The sequence below is a fragment of the Orbicella franksi genome, chromosome 2 (genome assembly GCF_964199315.1).
Source record: "Orbicella franksi chromosome 2, jaOrbFran1.1, whole genome shotgun sequence".
Lineage (NCBI taxonomy): Eukaryota > Metazoa > Cnidaria > Anthozoa > Scleractinia > Merulinidae > Orbicella > Orbicella franksi.
Genome location: NC_138146.1, coordinates 36,465,410 through 36,485,641, shown reverse-complemented (window position 1 = coordinate 36,485,641; position 20,232 = coordinate 36,465,410). Strand labels below are relative to the sequence as shown.

Here is a 20,232-nt window from a genome sequence, read left to right as displayed (position 1 = left end):
CGTATCCCTTGTGCCTCGACTTGTGCAGTTCTCAGTACTACTTTGAAAACAGTCCTGTGTTCCAGAATGGCTTTTAGTGTCGTCTTTTTGTACTTTTCTAGTCCCTCCCATGCTCCTTCTAAGTGTGTGGCGCTGTGCGGCTGAAATTTCCACTCGATTCTTTTAGCCGTACAAAATTTTTCTATCCTATCTGTATCCAATAGTTTAATGCATTTCCGCGACTCATTGTTTGCAGCGACAAAGCTCGTTCCATTATCACTGTGGATGCTCTGCGGTCATCCACGTCGAGCAATGAATCTCTTTAATACCATAATGAAATGATCTTTTGAAAATCATCCACAATTCAAGTTCGAGGTGGCACGCTCTAGTATTATGCAAGTGAACAAACACGCCGTACACTTTAATTTTACCACGTCTTTCCTTAACTAACATAGGTCCAAAAAAAGTCGACTCCAGTGTTCCTGAACACCATTCGTGGCTCAAGTCGCCACTCTGGGAGACTTCCCATTCGCTGCTCTTGAGTCTTTACCGTCTGGCGATAACAGTAGTTACACTTGAACGACGCGTTCCGCACCTCCTGGCAGCCATGGATGATCCAATACTCTTACCTAATTTGACTGTGCAAGTGCTCGGTTGGCGAGTGGTGGCCCATCTCCAGAAACTGTATCTCTTCGCTGAATGACTCAACTTGCGCCCTCTTTACAGTATAATCCTGGGCGGCTCTCATTTCTTTCTTTCATTTTTGGTTCTTTGGCAGCTTTTTAAGAATTGGTCCGTGTAACCATTGGTTTTGAGTACGTCCATCACGTGTTGTACTTCGGACTTTTTGTCTTCGTCAGTCGACGGAATATTCTTTGCTCTGTCAAGAAGGGTTCTGGCCACTGAGCGTTTGTGTTGCAAAGGGTGGTGAGAGTTGAAATGGAGATACTTGTCGGTATGGGTTGCTTTTCTGTAAACACTGTTTTTCATTGATCAATCAGTATTTCTAGTTGTCTTCGTGTCGAGGAATGCGATGGATTTATCACTCTGTTCTTCGACTGTGAATTTGATGTGCTGGTTGATCGAGTTAAGATAGGAGTGAAATTCAGTGAGATGCTCACGGGCGAGGCAAACGTGGCTATCGTCGACATATCTGTACCAACACTTAGGGGGGTGTGGTGCAGTACTTAACGCTATTTCTTCGACGTCATCACATCAAATTCACAGTCGAAGAAGAGAGTGATAGATCCATCGCATTCCTCGACACGAAGACAACTAGAAATACCGATGGATCAATTAAAACCAGTGTTTACAGAAAAGCAACCCATACCGACAAGTATCTCCATTTCAACTCCCACCACCCTTTGCAACACAAACGCTAAGTGGCCAGAACCCTTCTTGACAGAGCAAAGAATATTCCGTCGACTGACGAAGACAAAAAGTCCGAAGTACAACACGTGATGGACGCACTCAAAACCAATGGTTACACGGCCCAATTCTTAAAAAGCTGCCAAAGAACCAAACCACCTAAAGCATTAAATCAGCCCCAAAATAATCAGCCACAAAGCCACAGAAGCTTTGTTACTTTGCCATATTTTCAAGGAATCTCTGAAAAAATTACAAGAACTTTGGGACAATTCGACGTAAATGTTGCTCATAAACCCGTCAAGACGGTTGGTTCGATCCTGAAGAAACCGAAGGACAAATTCGATCAAGACCTGTCAACTGGTGTCGTGTATAAAATCAATTGTAAAAACTGTGAAAAACTTTACATCGGTCAAACATCCAGAGCACTGAGATCCAGAACAAAAGAACACAAAAGAGCCGTCCTCACATATGACAAGAACTCTCTTTTGGTGCAACACTGTATGAAAAACAACCACGAATTTGATTTTAATAATGTCAAGGTCATAGACCGCTGTCCCTTGTGGTCGCGTAGATTGTTCTCGGAAGCGTGGCATTCTATTCGCGAACCGAACTCAATTAATGACCACGCGCATATTTCAGACATTTACAAAATGCTAAATTAATCCCTAGCGAGTTCCTCACATTCTTATAAACATCTCATTTACATTTAGACGCCGTTAACATTCATTTCATCACTGAAGAAGGTTATAGTATTTTAGCCGAAACGTCTATTTTAAGATTTTCAAGTCAGTTACAACAACTTTTGGGATTTTTAATTGTAATATCGTTGGTTAAGAACCCTTTGGCCGGCTGGAGGAAATTCTCATTAGTCGGGCGACCGACTATAAATTTACCCTAGTAGCTCAATCACGTGCAATGGGTAATACCGCAGACACGTAATAAAGGCTCAACCTTCTTTCCACGATGTCGAATAAAAGTCGATGCCGAAAGGAAAAGATATGTCGAATAGGCGCCACCTTTTCTACGTTCAAACATACAGACTGACACACCGTTCGCGGTAAAAGTAGCAAGTGTGCGTATATTTTTAACGGGTCGTTCCGTGAACTCAAAATAGCAAAAGAATCGAAAGATCTTTTAGCAAAGGTCTCACTAGAACCAAACCAGAAATCAAATGACTTACATGAGTTATCAATGAACAGAAAATGTGGAGAGAGTGTTACTACAGACGACAGAAGAACATTACCAAAGTTTTAGGTGGTGATAAAGACATTGTGTATCGTGATCAAACTCTAGGAAACAAAAAGAAAGATGCTAGGTTTGACTGCAAAAGTGGCTTTTATCTGAGTAAGGAGAAACGTAATTGTTATATTTATGTGACCTCGGTCATGATTATTATATCTATTATGTTTTTGCTTAAACAGAGTACATTATCAGCCGTTATTTTTCTATCTCTGCCATTAGTCTTGTTGCTTTTGTGTGTATCAGGAGCCATAATCGGGGACGGAGACCGTAAGTCTTGGGATTCGCGCGCACCTATGATATGGGAAAATTTTGCTATATTTAGAACAAATTGGGCCATCCTGACGACATATATCCGCGCGGACCCACGCACATGTCGGAGGTTCTCGCGCGGATGTTGTCACGTTGCGTGATCAAATGGTGAGAGTTGCGAGATTCTCTTGCAGATTTTTCACAGCGATGGCAGGGAATATGGCAGTGAATAAGAACCAGGGCTCTTATATGTAGTTTTATGCTCTGAGCTAATGGAAAAGGTAAGTATTTCAGGGTCGAAAACAAGACTTCAATTTCGCGCTGTGAATGAATAATGCTCGCCCTAGTTGTATGGGTAACATTTCGTTTGTTCTGTAAAGAAAAATTAACTTATGTAAGAAAACAATCTACTCTGGTATCGAGTTAATTCGTGAGTTTCTCAAATCATAACCAAAACCTGTTTTTGATAGTTTCTTATCGTTTCTGCTTGCTTGGCGAGTTTTCAAAAGTTTTTAAAAGGAAAGTCTGACGCGTACAAGTACCTCATTGGCATATTGCAGCGCGTGCACTTTCAAGTTCCAGTCGATGTTTACAATTGTCAACAAATCTTGACAAAGATTTCTTGTCGTTATCTTTTGTATTGAGATGCTGCAACAATTTTCATCAACGCCAAAAGGCTACTAACTTAGTGAAATTTTACACTGCGAAAATAAAATAGAGGAGGAGTTTTGATAACTCAACCAACAAAATCGAAATTGTTGTTTGAGTTGATTAATGAAAGCGTCATCGTAACTTTGCTGATTATTTCTGCTGTATTCACATATTTTCGGATAAGCTTTTGATATGTTTCCAAACATTTATCAACTTTAAACATATTTCAAAACTAGAGATATTATATGAGTTCGATGTACGTTTCCACACGAAAGTGCGGAAGTCCAATTTGCCATGTTTTACTGCCTGTACAAAACACGCATCGGCGGGCGCTCTCATTCGCATTCATCGACAACGGACAATTTATTGGATTTTTACACAGACAAAACCAAGCAGCATCTACAGACATGAACTTATTGTCACTTATTGGGCCTTGATTAAACATCAAGCGTTGCTTGCAATTCAGGCGAAACTCAAATTTGCAATTATTTTTTTATTTTTTTATTTTTACTTTTCGGTAGACTCTGGCGAAATCCTCGCTAGCGTGTGGCAAGAGGAGGGAAACTTTGAAGTCTTGAAACACTGCTATATCCAAATATATCCAACTGGTTTTTTGCTGTGTCATGGAAAAGCTGTTAATCTTCAACATATGTGAAACTTACAGTGGAGCAATGCGGAGCTCTTGTAACTTAGCAACGAAACACAACTTGGTCAGTGATATAAAGCGGGATATAACTAAATTCGACACCGTCTTACTTCACTCAAACTGAAGTGGCTTACGGCGAAAATATTGCAGTAAAATTCTAACTGACATGAACGTATTGAGTTGTGGGCCAAAAGCATCAAACATTTCGGGAATTTCGGACGCCATTTCCCCGCGTTACATCCGCAAAAATCCTCGCAGCGTGTACCCGCGTGTGCTACACACGATGGCGCAATTTGTTCTAAAAATAGCAAAATTGTCCCATATCATAGGGACAGCCCCAATACTAGAAATGGCGCGCGCTTACGGTCTCAGTCCCCGATTATGGCTCCTGTGTTTATATTATATTCGCATGTTGTGCGCGAATGTTTGTGTGGTATCAAATAACGTGGTGTCAGATGAATGTAATGTATTCTTGGTTTCATTTGCGCACCTCCCCCCACTCCCCCCTCCCACCCCCGAGATGACGTGCGGCTTCCTAATATAACTGGTATTCTGCAATAAAACCTATGTTACGCCATTTCTTAGTGGCTCACCCCCTCCTAAGAAAAATCCTGGATCCGCCCCTGTCTGAATTGTGCGACATGAGTTCATATCAATAACTTTAGGACGTTCGCGCTAATTGTTTGTGCGCATCCTTACTGCGCGCGCAAATTCAAACGCCACGTCATGCATAAGAGCGCGCGCTAAGTAATAAAATAAACAGTATACATACATACATACATACATCACTTTATTTACCCTCGGATTTCAGAGTAGCTTATGCAGCTAATATCTCCGAGCATTTAACCATCAGATGAGAGATAGACCACCACACCGGAACTACGTCCCCTACTCTTTTCGATTAGTGTGTGGGTTCTTTTACGTCCCACAGTGATAGGGCAGATGGCCAATGCCATTGCTTTACCTGGATTTAACGATCTTGGACGTTCGGTGACCCCTAATTTTCTTTTGATGGATCATTTTCTCTACCGATTTTCTACGTTTAGCAAAAGAACGAAAAAATCCATCTACTAGAAATTTGATCTTTTTGCAAAATGTACCATCGAAATTCGTTCTTTTTAGCTCTTCGTTTATCTGTGTGACGGTTTCAAATGTCTCTTGAAGGGTTAAGTATTGTAGAAACGTTGGTAACATTTGGAATTATTTACGCAACAGACCCACTTCTACAAAATATGACTAAGACCGTTTCCCTTCGTTGACTCACCTTCGATGTTTTAAATTATAAACCCCTCTAGACCATGTTAAATTACGTGCGCCGATTTTTCAAAATCAGGGTAGTTTTCCACACGCTTTATCTCTTAAACGAAGTCGGTGACTCCCATTGTTTTCTGTATTTCTGACACAAGTTATTCATTATCTGACTGCAGCAAAAATTTTAAAAAATCTATTGACTGGAAAAGTTTTGCGCGAATGTCCTTAAGACCTATTGCGTGTAAATATGGAGAATCCGACGGCAGGTCGGACAATTCGGATTTTCTTTTATTGCCTCAAAAAGAACCTTTTGGTGAACTATTTTCAGAAATATACTTCCAAAGTTCCAGCGAGTTCACATTTTCGTGAAATCTAGGAAAGTTCTAAATACCGCTCAATCAACCAAGATGGCCGATGGAATTTATGCAAAATTGCACATTTTCAACGGGCCAGTACAGAAACAAGGGAATTTGCCTGGATTTCATACTCACACAGTTTGTAATTTACACTTTGATCATTCTTCTGAGCTAACAGTCATCTTGAAGTAAACACATTTTGTCTATTTCTTGGCTGTTTTGAAAAATACAACTATCGCAATTTAATTTACGAGTAAAATTTTAACTGATTTTAGAGGGTCATAACTCTTCTAGTATGCGAATCTCTCAACAAATAAAAGGTTCTAAAACAAGAGCTATGCTATGGGTATACCATATCTAAATGGCTAGTTTGGCCCGTGAAAATTAAGCGCGCTAGACGAAAAACTATGAAGGTATTTTGACCAATTGCGCCATTTTTGGACGAGCGAACAAGAACTTCGATTTCGCAGTCATCTTTATAAACATAATTCGACATGCTTCATGACACAAATTATTCGTAGACATCGTGTATTGTAGACTTAAGCAGGAGTTTAATAATACCTCAGAATAAGCCTTGGTTATAGATGGTACAGTCCTCTACAAATCAGCCGCCCAAGCAGACGATTTTGGCAAAATGTCGGCCTTCATATGTATGGTGGAACGGTAAGTCCTGCATTCAAAACTTGAGCACCTTTGGCGAATAAATGGAGAAAAGGCATCGCTACTTCTTCCTTGGATATCTCTTGTTATTAATTCTCTTTTTTTACGTTAAAAAAGGGGAACCAATCCCGACTGCAACGATTAATAGAACCGTTTCAGGTTTTGCTCGGAACGAAACGCAAGTGTACATGTAACGTTTGTGTACACAACATTATTGTCATTATTCCCCATTGTTCTCTTTGTCTCGGTGTCACGCCATGCAATACACCGCGACAACATATCTAACACGCTGGCTGACCAGTCACAGTTTTAAACCGCTGCATTTGAAATTTTTCCTCTACATTGTTTTAGAAAAAGATACATAGGGAAAATGGCCAAAAAAGAAGCAGCGTTTCTCGGTTTTATCTGTCAAATTTACGGCGATTTCGATTGTGAAACTCTCGTTCATGACTTTATGGCCCGTCACAAGAGTCAAGTCGTCTTCTTACCCAGATTTCTACAGGACTTTGCCATCTATAACCAAGGCCATTTCTGAGGTATGATTTAAATCATTGCTTACTTGTGTGACACACAATGTCAAAGAATAATTTGTGTAATGAAACATGTCGAATTATGTTCACAAAGATGACTACAAATTCGACGTTAAATTTTCAGCTTGGTCCTCTTAGAATGGCGCAATTGGTCAAAATACCCTTTATGGTTTTTCGTCTAGCGCGCTTAATTTTCACGGGCCAAACTAGCCATTTAGATATTGTATACCCATAGCATAGCTCTTTCTTTAGAATCTTTTATTTGTCAAGAGATTGGTATACTAGGAGAATTATGACCCTCTAAAATCAGTTGAAATTGTACATGTAAATTAAATTGTTATAGTTGTATTTTTCAAACGGCGGAGAATTAGACAAAACGTGTTTACTTCAAGATGAATTTTAGCTCAGAAGAATGATCAAAGTGTAAATTACAAACTGCATGAATATGAAATCCAGGCAAGCTCCCTTGTTTCTGTACTGGCCTGTTGAAAATGTGCAATTTTGCATAAATTCCAACGACCATTTTGGTTGATTGAGCGGTCTTTCGAACTTTCCTAGATTTCACAAAAATGTGAACTCGCTGGAACTTTGGAAGTATATTTCTGAAAATAGTTCACCAAAAGGTTCTTTTTGAGGCAATAAAAGAAAATCCAAATTTTCCGACCTGTCGTCGGATTCTCCATATTTACAAGCAATGGCTGTTAAGAACTTCTTTCGAGCGTAAAGGTTTGTTTTTTATAAGATTTACAAGCGGGGCATTAAAGCGCAAGCAATTAATGTGCGAATGGCGCAGGATGTCCAATTCCAAAGAGTGAACTAGCAGTTTTACACTGATGAAACGGCAATCCTAACCGATTAAGAGCCCTCGCGATTGTCAGATAATGAAAAACGATGGACGTGTCTTCGATGTTACTTTTCATAGAAAACCCATCTCTTAACTTCTTTGTCGTCACATTTCTAGGGTTAGTTTCATTCTTAGCTGCAGTTAACAACAATATTTGAATAGATTTGATATCACAAAAACTTTAATGCGTCAAAGGCCTGTAAGTGACATTAAATAAATATAGGGCAAAATACGAGGAATAACAAATGATTGACTTTTTCAAGTGTCATGGTATTCAGCACTGCTGTGCTAATAGACCATTTTCTTATTCTTAGCAGTGGATCGGAACTAACTCGGAACTGAGCCTAATGTAGGGAGTTTTTTCAAATGCTATTAGAAAATAGCCCAAAGAAAATATGCGCGCTGATGGGCTTAAAATCGAGTTTCTATCAAAACAATTAGATTACGAGCTCGAGATTTCTATCACACTATCTATCACCATTTCACAATAGATAGTGAGTAGCGTAGCCAATCACAGAACGGCATTCGTGATAAAACGCTAGTGATTTATACTAATTAACAATTAGATTATGAGCTCGAGATTTCTATGAGGTGATAGCTGATGAGGCCGAAGGCCGAATCAACTATCGCCTCATAGAAATCGAGAGCGAATAATCTAATTGTTTTAGTAGAATTCTAACTTATATTAACGCAAATAATGTTTTCGAAATATTTTTCGACACATTATTGAACTTTACTCTTTAACAAAATCGCACGTATTGAATTGTCCTTGGTAAATTTGCGGTTGCTTAAGCGCACCGGTTTTGAATAATTTCAAGTTTTTAAAGTCAAGAATCCGTTTATGTCCTTTTTTCAGTCTTCTCAGGAATTTAATTATCCATTTACACCTAAACTTTCTCCCAAAACTTCGGAAAAACGATAAAAACGTTGCATTTCGTGCACGACCGACAGCTACTGCATTCTAATGGCTGATAGTATACGAGTAGCTCAGCCAATCAGATTGCAGCATTTGCATTAGTATACTAGTAGAATTCTACTAAACTTGTTAGAAACAGAGAACTAGCACGAGCTGTTGGCGCAATGATGGCGTGAGCAATGAGAATTTACATCTTGATGATCAAAGTAAAAAAGTTGTTTTCCTTTTTCTGGTCGCCGAATTTTCTAAAGAAATAGACAACATGTTCTCCGTGTTTCTATCGAGTTATAGAAACATTCGTGAAAGTTTGGGAGAACTCGGAGCTCGTTTTCCCACAGCATTTCTCGTTCTCCCAAACTAGCTCTTTGGAGTTGTTTCAAAAGCGCTGATGTTAATAATGACATCAGATTGTCACGGTTGCATTGATGTCAGCTAAAGTCACGGTCAGCTAGTAATGAATATTTTATGCTCCAGAATTTACAGGTAAACGTTTTCTAAACCATTCTTTGGTATGTAGAGCTTTTCTTTGTTGAGATTGTTGTTTTTTCTCCACGGGAAAAAAAATATAAAGAGTATGGTCATGGCAGTTTTGAAGGAGCCCTGTCAGGACAGAATTAACTTTCATAAACTGATAACCATGATATTAATACTCATTACTACAGTGCACACCCATCTTGCTCACTTCTTTACTTTGTTGCTTCTTTACTTTGTTGATCGTCAGACTGTTAGTTTCAACATATAGTGTTCTCTTGACGTTCCTGACGTTACTGAGTAGAAATAATGTGAATGCTACTCGGCATAGGATAAAATTATTTGCATTCTTCACTCGCTGCCGGATAAATTTTCTTCCACTTATCGTTCTGTCAATTCAAGCCCGCTCATACCCCCAGGCATTGGACGAGCATTTGACATTTTCTTTTCATAATGTGGCAAATACCCCACCGTGATAAAACAAAAAAATCCCCACGGTAGGGCCGTGACAACAGAGAAAATACCCAGTATTAAAAGTTAAAGCTCAACACTTTACGTTCTTCAGTTAAGCTTATATAGAGACATTGCCGGCCCTCATGACCGTTAACGTGAGACAGCAACTTCCGTTAGAGTTTGATTATGACTGTTATTGATGTAATCAATGTTTTTAGATAAAGCGTATTGAAATTGATTCAAACATGGTCAAAAGTAGTGCACACCGATCTTCACAAAGACGATGTTTGTAGAGAAAACTCATGGGAAGATGGCTTACCCCTGTTTGTTTTATATCATATAAGTTTAGACATGATTGTCGTCTATCGTCTTCGCCATCGCTTCTCGACTCAATTTCGATTTTCTCGCATGTGGAAGACCAACATGAATTTATAAGGGTGGTGGTAGGGCACGAGTTAGTTTCCAGTGGGTTAAATGTCAGAAAAAGAATTTACAACTACGTTTTCTACGTAGGGTTAAATCCTTTGATGTTTATTAAAGCAGGTTTGCGCCTGTACAAAGCGCTGACGTATAAGTCTTTGTTTTTGTCTCAATTGTCATATGCCCCACCCCCGGGAAGCGACCAAATGCCCCATAGTGGGGACCAACAACCTGTCAAATGCCGTAAAATGCGCCGAGGGGTGGGGCAGGAGGGGATGGGCGTGCTTGGAATTGACAGTTAAAAGGTATGAAAATTGAGTTTTGTAGCTATTTGTTGTTGTTCCGGGCTGTTCTAGTCAGTTTTTTTGTTCTTTTAAACCAGAATTCTCACCATAATACTCTCCATGACTTAACAGCTAAAAAGAATGTCTCCGTAGTCGTCAGGCCTTGATTAATTTATCTGCAAAGTTATATTTAACAATTATTCGCCGAAGGCGAGGTGAACATTGGTAAATATTCACCGAGACGAAGTCGAGGTGAATATTCACCAATGTTCACCGAGCCTGAGGCGAATAGTTGTTTTAGTATAATTTTCAGGGGTGAAACACAGAGTAACGACTAGAACAGACTGTTCGTTTTCATACACGCATGGAGCCGTAGTTTTAATAATAAGCTTACATGTAAGCTTACATCGATTGTGAATCAATTTACATATCAAGTTCGGCAGTAAAACAAACAAGCGAAACACTACGAAAAATAAATTCATCCCGTGCCTTTGTTTTATCGTTGTTGACCTCATTCACAGCTGTCATCATTGTCTAAAAATGAGTAGTTTTAGTTTGAAGAAAAATAAATTTCGGTCAATCGATCTGATCTGCTGGCGATCAATGTAACCACTGCGTTTGCGATTCTTAAAATTCCTTGATTACGAGTTCTTCAAAGGATTTTTGGTCCAAGGTTGACAGCAGTCATTTTGAAAATTTTCCATCCTTCCAAATATCCTGGACTTGAAGTGATGTCTTTCGAATAAATGAAAATTTGATTCAGCAACTGTCCGCCATGTCTACTTGCCGAGATGGCAAAGTTGGCGAGCTTAGAATCCGGGCCTCGAAAATGTTATTATATTCACCGCCTGGAGCGGTAAATATAGCGTCATACAAGGAATCGCTCGACCAATCAGATTGCTGGAAACTCTTTGTTCAGCTTTGAAATTATACTAAACTGCTATATACGCTTGACATTTATTGTTGCTTGACGACGTTTAAAATTTGCTATTATAGTTTGACAATTTTATTCGCGGGCTTTACATGTACAACAACACCGCACATGTTTTACAATTAAACTCATCTTACACGCTCGCACGTGGCTTCTAGCAACGAGCTGGCCTGTCATTCATAACATAGTAACGCGACCCAAAATGAAAGTTCAAGAAGCGGGAGGCACATCCCCGTCCCTATTAGAGACATAATCTTTGTTGAGACAATGAACAAGTCTACTATTCCGCTTTCTCTAATAAACAAAGTTTCGTAATCGGACTCTTGTACTCCCTGTGCTGAGTGCGCACTGTAACTGCCCGAACCAACCCATCCTGCCCAGCATGAGTGGACAAGATTCTGCTTAACGGCCATACGCCTTACGGCTAATTTGGTTCAGCAACTAAGACAACATTTTCTTCTTTGAGGTTCTGTTTTATCGCTTGTCGCTTCTTCCATGTTTCTGTCAGGCTAGGAAGGTACTCCCCGGTAAAACGTCTGCAGAAGAAATTATATATAGCTAGCGCATGGGACTGTCGCCACATCTTTGTCGAGTTGATCGCTCTGTCGCTAACTTCAGGATCTTTATAAGTCGGATTCGCCCCCAACAACAAAAAAATGCCTTGGCGTTAACTCTTCAATGTCCTCTGCATCATTGGATACCTGAATAATCGGTCGACTGTTTAGTATCCCTTCTGTCTCGACAAGTGCAGTTCTCAGTACTACTTTGAAAACAGTCCGGCTGTGTTTCAGAATGGCTTTCAGCGTTTTCTTTTTGCACTTTCCTAGTCCCTCCCATGTTCGTTCAAAGTGCGGGGCGCTAAGCAACTGAAATTTCCACTTAGTCTTTTTATGCCCACGATAGTTTAATACAATACATTTCCGCAACTCATTATTTGCACCGACAAAGTTCGTTCCATTACCATTGTGGATGCTCTGCGGTCATCCACGTCGAGAAATGAATCTCTTGAATACCGGCCATAATGAAATGATCTTTTGAAAAATCATCCACAATTCAAGTTCGAGGTGACACGGTCTAGTACTCATGCAAGTGAACAAACACGCCGTACAAATTAATCTTACTACGTCTTTCCTTAACTAATATAGGTCCAAAAAGTCAACTCAAGTGTTCCTAAACACCATTCCTGGCTCAAGGTGCCACTCTCACAGACTTCCCATTTGTTGCTCTTGAGTCTTTACTGTCTGGCGATAACAGTAGTTACACTTGAACGACGCGTTCCGCACCTCCTGGCGGCCATGGATGATCCAATACTCTTGCCTAATTTGATTGTGCAAGGGCTCAGGTGGCGAGTGGTGGCCTATCTCCAGAAACTGTATCTCTTCGCTCAATGACTCGACTTGCGCCCTGTTTACAATTTAATCATGAGAAGTTCTCATTTCTTTCGACTTAAGTAAACCTAGTAGACTTGATTCCCCCTTAGCTTTTCTATTGTGTGCGAGTCGCATCACATAAACTGTAATTCTTCTTAGTTTGATCAGTGACGAATACTTCATCCACCTCAAACAGGACCTCATTTTCCTGAGCTGCTCCAGCCCATCTTCCCTACCTCTTCTCACTCACGTCGTCTTTCTCGCAGGATGCTTTGCCTCTATTTTCCGGCCAGAGGTCTGCTGACTTGTACAGGAAATTGGGTATATTATTGTATCGAAGGCCCAATCCAAGCTCTGTAGGACTTAGCTCTCGGGTGATGTCATCTGCAGGATTAGCGTCTGTCGAATATAACTCCAACTCACAGCCTGAGTCACGCAATGCCATCACTTGTTGTTTTCCTTTTTCTCGAAAGACAAAAATGGGAAGTACTGCAACGAAAGCAGGACCACCAGTCACAAAACCCTGTGTGCGCTGCTTGGCGATACCCCTTCTGTGGCTCCACAGCCAGACGTGGTGAGGAGTCTTCGCTTTCCAGAACTGGACTGGTGCTAAATCATTCTCAACTTCAGGCACTCTTTCTGATTTACGGGTTGCTTTTGCTTGTTTAATAAATTTCAAGTCGACTTTATGTACGAGGGTATGATGACGCATGTCAGACTTCTGAACTCTTCATTTATTTCTACTATAATATTTACTCAGACGATGACCAGCTAATAGACATTATAAGTATAGTTTGTGTTTCTCAACAACTTTCTCCTTTTTGCTAGGCAACATTCCCTCAAAACGTTTGCACTCTTGCTAAGCGTGATTAGTAGACTGGTGAATTGGGCACTTCTTTGTTCCATAACTGGTGCCTAGAGATTCTCCTGTGGCTCTTGCAGATAGCCCAGATTGAGATTTGTCTACTGGCTTACCCCTATCGCCTTTAGAAGTATCTGGACGCTTCCACTTCTTCTCCGGCATCCTCCGCTGCTTGGACTCACTGATTTTTGCCTCTTTTTCCAGCTAATTTACAAATGAATTTTACGTTTATATTTTTGGTTTTCCTTCATCAAACTCGGCCCATAAACCACAAAGGCGTGCAGAAAGTTTAGCTAAAGTTGCCTCGGGGACTTGAGAGTAAAGCTCATGAAGGAAGTTGAACTACTTGAAAATGCCTATCAATCTTGAAGCTATTTCTTGATACGGCCTGATCTGCACACTGACTTCTTTCACTATGGTCGGAAATTGATCTATGCGCTTCTTCGCAGCTAACTCAACTATGTCTACATGGCCAAACCGCTCCTCGAACACAGCTCAGGCCTGCTCGTATGAATCTAATAATTCCTTTATATATAACCTAATTTTAATGTAACTTTTTTCTAGTTTTACTTAGTTGTTATTTATTTATTTATTTATTTTTTACACAGGACTTGCATTGATAGCAGTTTTTTCCTTAATACTGATTCAGCAATCCTGTATAAATATGTTTTAATTATCATCATCATCATTATTATTATTATTATTATTATTATTATTGTTGTTGTTATTATTATTAGTGAACTTAACCGAAGAGTGCCAGTCTTCCGCTTCTTGGCACACAGCTCCTTAACAGACCTATACAAATCCAAACCAAAGTATACGTCAAACCTATCAACACTGGCTTTCTGCTGCATTACAAGAGCCATGTTGATGATCGCTACAAGCGCGGCTTACTAAAAACTATGCTTGATCTTGTCTTCCGCCTCTCTTCCAACTGGTCCTACTTTCCCGAGGAATGTGTTAGCCTCAAAATAGAGTTTTCTCGACTGAGTTACCCTGACAGGTTAATTAATTGCACCATCTCGCGCTTTATTGTAGTCAAAGCTTCTGATCAACCTGTTCCCGAGTTACCAGCTGTTAACAATGAATTAGATCCTGTTCGCGTTGTTCTGCCATTTAAAGACCAAGCTTCAGCCGACATCGTACGAGCACAACTCAAAGATCTGAGCCAGAAAATTCAAGTGACTGTCCAGCCCACGTTTGTTAGTCACAAGATCAAACAACATTTGAAACGGCGCGAAATCAAGCCGTCTATTGTTAACCAACAATCCCTTGTTTATCAATTTAATTGTGACCTGTGTGATGCAGGTTATGTTGGCTGCACGCGGCAGCATTTGCATCAACGCGTAGACGAGCTTAAGAATGCGTCTTTCTCCACTGGAAAACATTTTCGTGTAAAACATTCTTATGTGCCTAAGGATCTTACCAAGAATTTTACCAGCTTAAAAAAAGTGCAAGAAAAAGTTTGACTGTCTCATTTATGAAATGTATTTTTTATTAATGAACTGAGACCAAGTCTCAATGTACAGTCAGGCCCAAATCGTGCAAAATTTTCTAATTATTTTTAATTATGTTATTCTTGCATGCATTTTATTGTTCTTAACACCCTTTTTTACATTTTTGTAGTTTACATGCTTTTACTTCGTTGTTTTATATGTCGATAAATATTAGCTACAGCTAAATTCGTCAAGAAAGCGTTTTATTGAAATAGTGCTTCCGTGGTGTACTTGTTTGCCCCCGTCCACACTTATCCGGATATTTTTGAATCCGCAACTTTCTCCCTCCCGAGATACACAAATTTCCCCGTCCACACGTAGCGTATTCAAATCGATTTCGCCTGTCCCCACGCATCCGATGGTGTCCGGATTCCATCCAGAGAAACTAGGCCTACACGTTGTTCCGTCGTATTGGTTTACTGTTCGGTAAGAGGGTGGACACGATTTTGCTACGTCATCTGATTTCGAAAGTATCCGGATTCACCGTCCACACGTTATCGTTATCACCGTGACTCTGGAGAGCAGATTCGAGAATATCCGGATTCGCTGCCGAATTCGCCGGATGCGTGTGGACGGAAGCCGTATCCGGAAAGAAATTAAAAAGTTGCGGATTCAAAAATATTCGGATACGTGTTGACGGGTCCTTTCTTTTGCATAGGTTGGCTAGGAAATGTAAAAAGATTTATGACGCGTGCAGAACCATTGTAGGACTCATTATTCAAACTCTTTGTTTTCGCTGCCGTTGTGGTTTGTATAAGGTCCCTGCTGCCGTGGTCTATGAAAAGTCACAATTTCGACTTATCAGCGATCTGTTTGCTTCTATATTTGCGATTTAAACCTCGAAGTCATTGAAAAATTCCAAGCGAATAAAACTGTGCGGCTTATCGTTTTCCACACTGGAAAGTCTGTACCATTCGCCCATGGACATTCCAGGAAATTCACACCGTAAGTTTTGATCGAATGGAAAGCGCCCATAATCTTTGATTACTACTAGTTTAATTATTATAATTGTCCCAAAAAAAGTCATAATTTCTCAAGAATTTACAGCCAAACGTTTACTAAACCATCCTTTAGTATGTAGAGCTTTTGTTGTTTTTTTCGGACGGGAAAACAATAATCAGACTGAGGTTATTGCAATGTTGGAGAAGCCCTGTCAGGACAGAATTAACTTTCAAAAACTAATAAACATGGTATTAATACTCATTACTGCAGTGTACGCTTGTTCACTTCTTTACTTTGTTTATTGTCTTAATAAAGTGAATGTATATCGAAGTCATTAATATATAATGTGCTCTCTTAGTAAAAACACAATGTTGCCTGCCATTTCCTAGGATTAAATTTGTCAACTGATTTTGCGATTGTCAAAGTGTGGAAATAAGGAGTCATTCTATATTATTGTTTCTCGCTGCGGGTTGCATGCGCATCGGCCGTTCAACTACTTGCTACTTGTTTTTGGACTAAACAAAAGCATTATCTCAGTCCAGTTTTAATGCAAACGAAAAGTAGGAGCAATGTTGCCGAGCCGAATAAAACAGGTCGCAACTTACTAACGGTTGAAATGTAGAGGCCCAAATGTCATAATTTCTCCAGAATTTACAGGTAAACCTTTTCTAACCATCCGTTAGTATGTAGAGCTTTTGTTGTTGAACTTGTTTTTTTTTGTTTTTTTTTTTTCCACGGGAAAAATAATCAGAGTAAGGTCACGGCAGTGTTGGAGGAGTCCTGCTAGGACAGAATAAACTTTCATAAACTGATAACCATGATATTAATACTCATTACTTCACTGTACGCTTCTTCACTTCTTTACTTTGCGTATCTTCTTCTTATATCAAAGTTATTAAGCCTTGACTATTATATTAACTGTAATGTCGCAAATTAGGTGAACGGGAAGCAAATAACTTCTCTTAGAGTCAGGTGACCATGAAGAGTAAGATCTCTAAGAATTTCGAGAAAAAGGACTGTTAGTTTCAACATAGTGTTCCCTCAACATTGCTGACGTTACTGGGTAGAAATAATATAACTACTACTCGGACTAAAATAGAAATATTTGCATGCTTGAATCGCTGACGGATAATTTTTTTCTCGTAGTCAGTAGTTGAAACGTATTAATATAGAGTATTGTAGCTATAACTTGCTGTTCTAGGCTTTTCTAGTCAGTTATTCGTTCTTTAAACCAGAATTCTTAAATGTTTAACTGTATAACTCGGACAACTCCATAATACTCTCCGTGACTAAAGAGCTAAAGGGAATGGTTCTGAAGTTGTAAGGTCTTGTTTAATTTATCTGAAAAGTTATGTTATATACGCTTGACATCGGTAGTAAAGAAGGTTCGCTCGCTGATTTAATTTAACATGACACGAGCGTGGGACAAAGAAACATTCTGAGTCCCCGACAGGAATCTAACCCATGACCTCCCGAACACCGGGCGGACGCTCTATCCACTGAGCTACGAGAACTCATGGAGAGCAAGGTCATTTAACTGAGTTCATATATGACAGGTGTCCTGCATACTGCTAGGATCAACGCTATCGAAGTCATCGTGAGTAGTGATATGTTAATAAAGATGGTGAATTTTAAGCTCGGTAATGAAATGTGAAGGTAAATTAATCAACATGACACGAGCGTGGGACGAAGAAAAATTCTGAGTCGCCGAAAGGAATCGAACCCACGACCTCCCAAAAACCGGGCGGGCGCTCTATCCACTGAGCTACGAGAACTCATGGAGAGTAAGGTCATTTAACTGAGTTCATATATGACAGGTGTCCTGCATACTGCTAGGATCAACGCTATCGAAGTCATCGTGAGCAGTGATAAGTTAATAAAGATGGTGAATTTTAAGCTCGATAATGAAATGTGAAGGTGAATGAGAGGAGGTCATGGGTTCGATTCCTATCGTGGACTCAGAATTTTTCTTTGTCCCACGCTCGTGTCATGTTGATTCACTCACCTTCACATTTCATTACCGAGCTTAAAATTCACCATCCTCATTAACTTATCACTTAAGTAAAATGTATTCCATGGCGGTCTTAGTAAAATCACGAGTATTTAATAAACTGTTTACTGCTTACTTCTTTAAAATGAAAAAAATGTCATTGAATTTCAGGGCTCTTAGCCAAAACGAACTGAGCAGCCTTCCGCCTGGAATATTTGATAACCTGACATCCTTGGAGAGACTGTAAGTGTTTGTGTTTCCTTTGGTTGTTTTTCTATCTTCAATGGTACTACCGTAAAGATTCGACGTAATTTTCCTTTCGGTAGCTGACTGGAGGGTGTTTGAGGGGTCACTTACTAGGAACAATGCCCATATTTAGTTTTGGATTAAGAGCCAAATGTTCAAATAGGATTTCAATGTAAAAAAGCAAAACAACTCCAGCTGTAACTACATTAAGTGAGGAGAAAATGACTTTTCTTTTAGCTTCCATGCAGGAATCGGTAACCTTGTAAAAGGGATCATTTTCGCTTTATTTGCCCAACTAGTCAATTATACGTCGACAGCTTCATCGTCACCGTCATTTATAACCGTGCAAACCTTTACGATGCAGCTTCTTCGACGCACGAATCAGTAATCCCGTCGATCATTATCTCTTCATTTTCCCTCGCAGTTCTAGCCGTCCAAGCTCTAGGTGAGCTTGATAGCCCCTACGGGTGCACGTGAGGGCTACTTCTATGAAGTACCTATACCGCTATGTGCCGTCCTAGGGGTTGTGATTTTGGTATCCTTGATCTTAAACGGGGTATCCATATTCCTTGAGCAGGGTATGATATTTCAAATGCACAAAAACCAATTTTCAGCAGCGAATTCTATTTACTTGTGGAGAATTTCTTTACACTAAATTTCCAGAACATGATATTAAAAAGATAAAGAAATTTTAAATTAAAACTGATTACCTATCCCATTTTTGCTCTGGCCCAGCCTCCCCCGTTCCCATACTGCCCGTAGAAATAGGCAACATCTAGTACTTATAAAGTATAACATTGAAACCTGCATTAATTAAGAGGACACCATATTAAGCAGATACCGTTTGCTAAGCAAACACTAGCAAAAGTGTAGTATTTCATGTTGTGTGAAAACGAACCTCAACGAAAGCTCAACTTTCCATTGGAGGGTGTTGAGTCCTCCAATATGTTTGCCTATCAATTTTTGAAAGACTTTTTTCTCTGCTGGCCGTCTGCAAGGGATCAGACTAGAGTCTGATGAAACTGCCAAAAGTACTTGAGAGCGACTATTTATAGGGACCGAGCGAGATTGGAAAAATGTGGCGCAGGGTTGGAAAAATGGACCCCTTGATATTTCGTCCAGAGATGACCTATGGTATGCTAAGAATCGTGATATAAGTCTTAGGTTCTAGAGTTTTTACATTTTTGAGAAAATTACGAAAAACCACCGACAACCCGTGAAGCCGAAAAAATCACAGAAATGGGGTCAAATTTTATGATCAAATAATCGAAATCACGTGAAGGTGCATAGCAAATTTTGGCTTTCCGTAGTTTATAATTTTATTTAGGAGGTATTGCTAAGCTGCCTTGATGATATTTTAGACTTACAATTGTATTTCCGAATTCCTGGAGAGCAACTAAAGAGAACCCAAATTTTTAGACTTTGAAAATCAAAAATTCCGAACCGTTTTCAAACATCTCAAAACACACTCGGTATTATGTAGAATTCTTTGAAAATTCAATTCTAGCAAGTACAAGAGCTGCTTTTGAACGTGATGTAACTTTTTCTTGGCAAAATTTGTTTCTGAGGCGAGCGGCTCTATACAAGTTGACCCAATTTGACCTTTCGAAGAGATTTTGTTCAACCAGGAAATGTAAACAATGCGACTAGCCTTAGCTCGCTTTCTGAGCAAACCATTGAAAAACCCTACCACTTCCCATTAAAACTACCCAGTAAACCTGAGATAATACTTCGATGACAGCTTACCTTCCAAATGGGTGTTTGAAGGCAAATAATTTTGACGTTCTCAGTTAATTTTTCTATTGCTTTCTTGTTGCTGTGCTTTATGATTTCGGGTCATAACTTGACACCGAGCTTGTACGCCGGTTCCAGGCTAAGCTTGTGCAACACTATTCCGGAAAATCGATCCAAATGCTGCAATATCCACCTCTCGGTGAGCAGCCTCTGGATATTCAATTAGTTTTCTTATATATAATAGTTAGGAGCCTCGCACGTGCTACCTTCGCTTATCGGGCGAGCGATTGTAAAGTTCGATTTTAAAAGATAACACCTCGAACGCCATAAGAATTCTATAT

General features: G+C 39.7%; 1 protein-coding gene and 2 pseudogenes across 1 annotated transcript in view; 1 reads left to right on the top strand and 2 right to left on the bottom strand.

Moving 5' to 3' along the window:
• Nucleotides 1-12,587: 12,587 nt before the first annotated feature.
• The window catches only part of LOC145479642 (uncharacterized), a 167,662-nt pseudogene continuing 160,017 nt past the window's right edge, over nt 12,588-20,232 (bottom strand).
• LOC145470063 (uncharacterized) lies at nt 12,689-14,000 on the bottom strand (annotated as a pseudogene).
• LOC145480142 (uncharacterized) overlaps nt 18,066-20,232 on the top strand; it is a 58,516-nt gene continuing 56,349 nt past the window's right edge. Inside the window, exon 1 of the mRNA XM_081458597.1 lies at nt 18,066-18,154. Within this exon, the coding sequence (XP_081314723.1) occupies nt 18,066-18,154 (89 nt within the window). The remainder of the gene's footprint in view (nt 18,155-20,232) is intronic.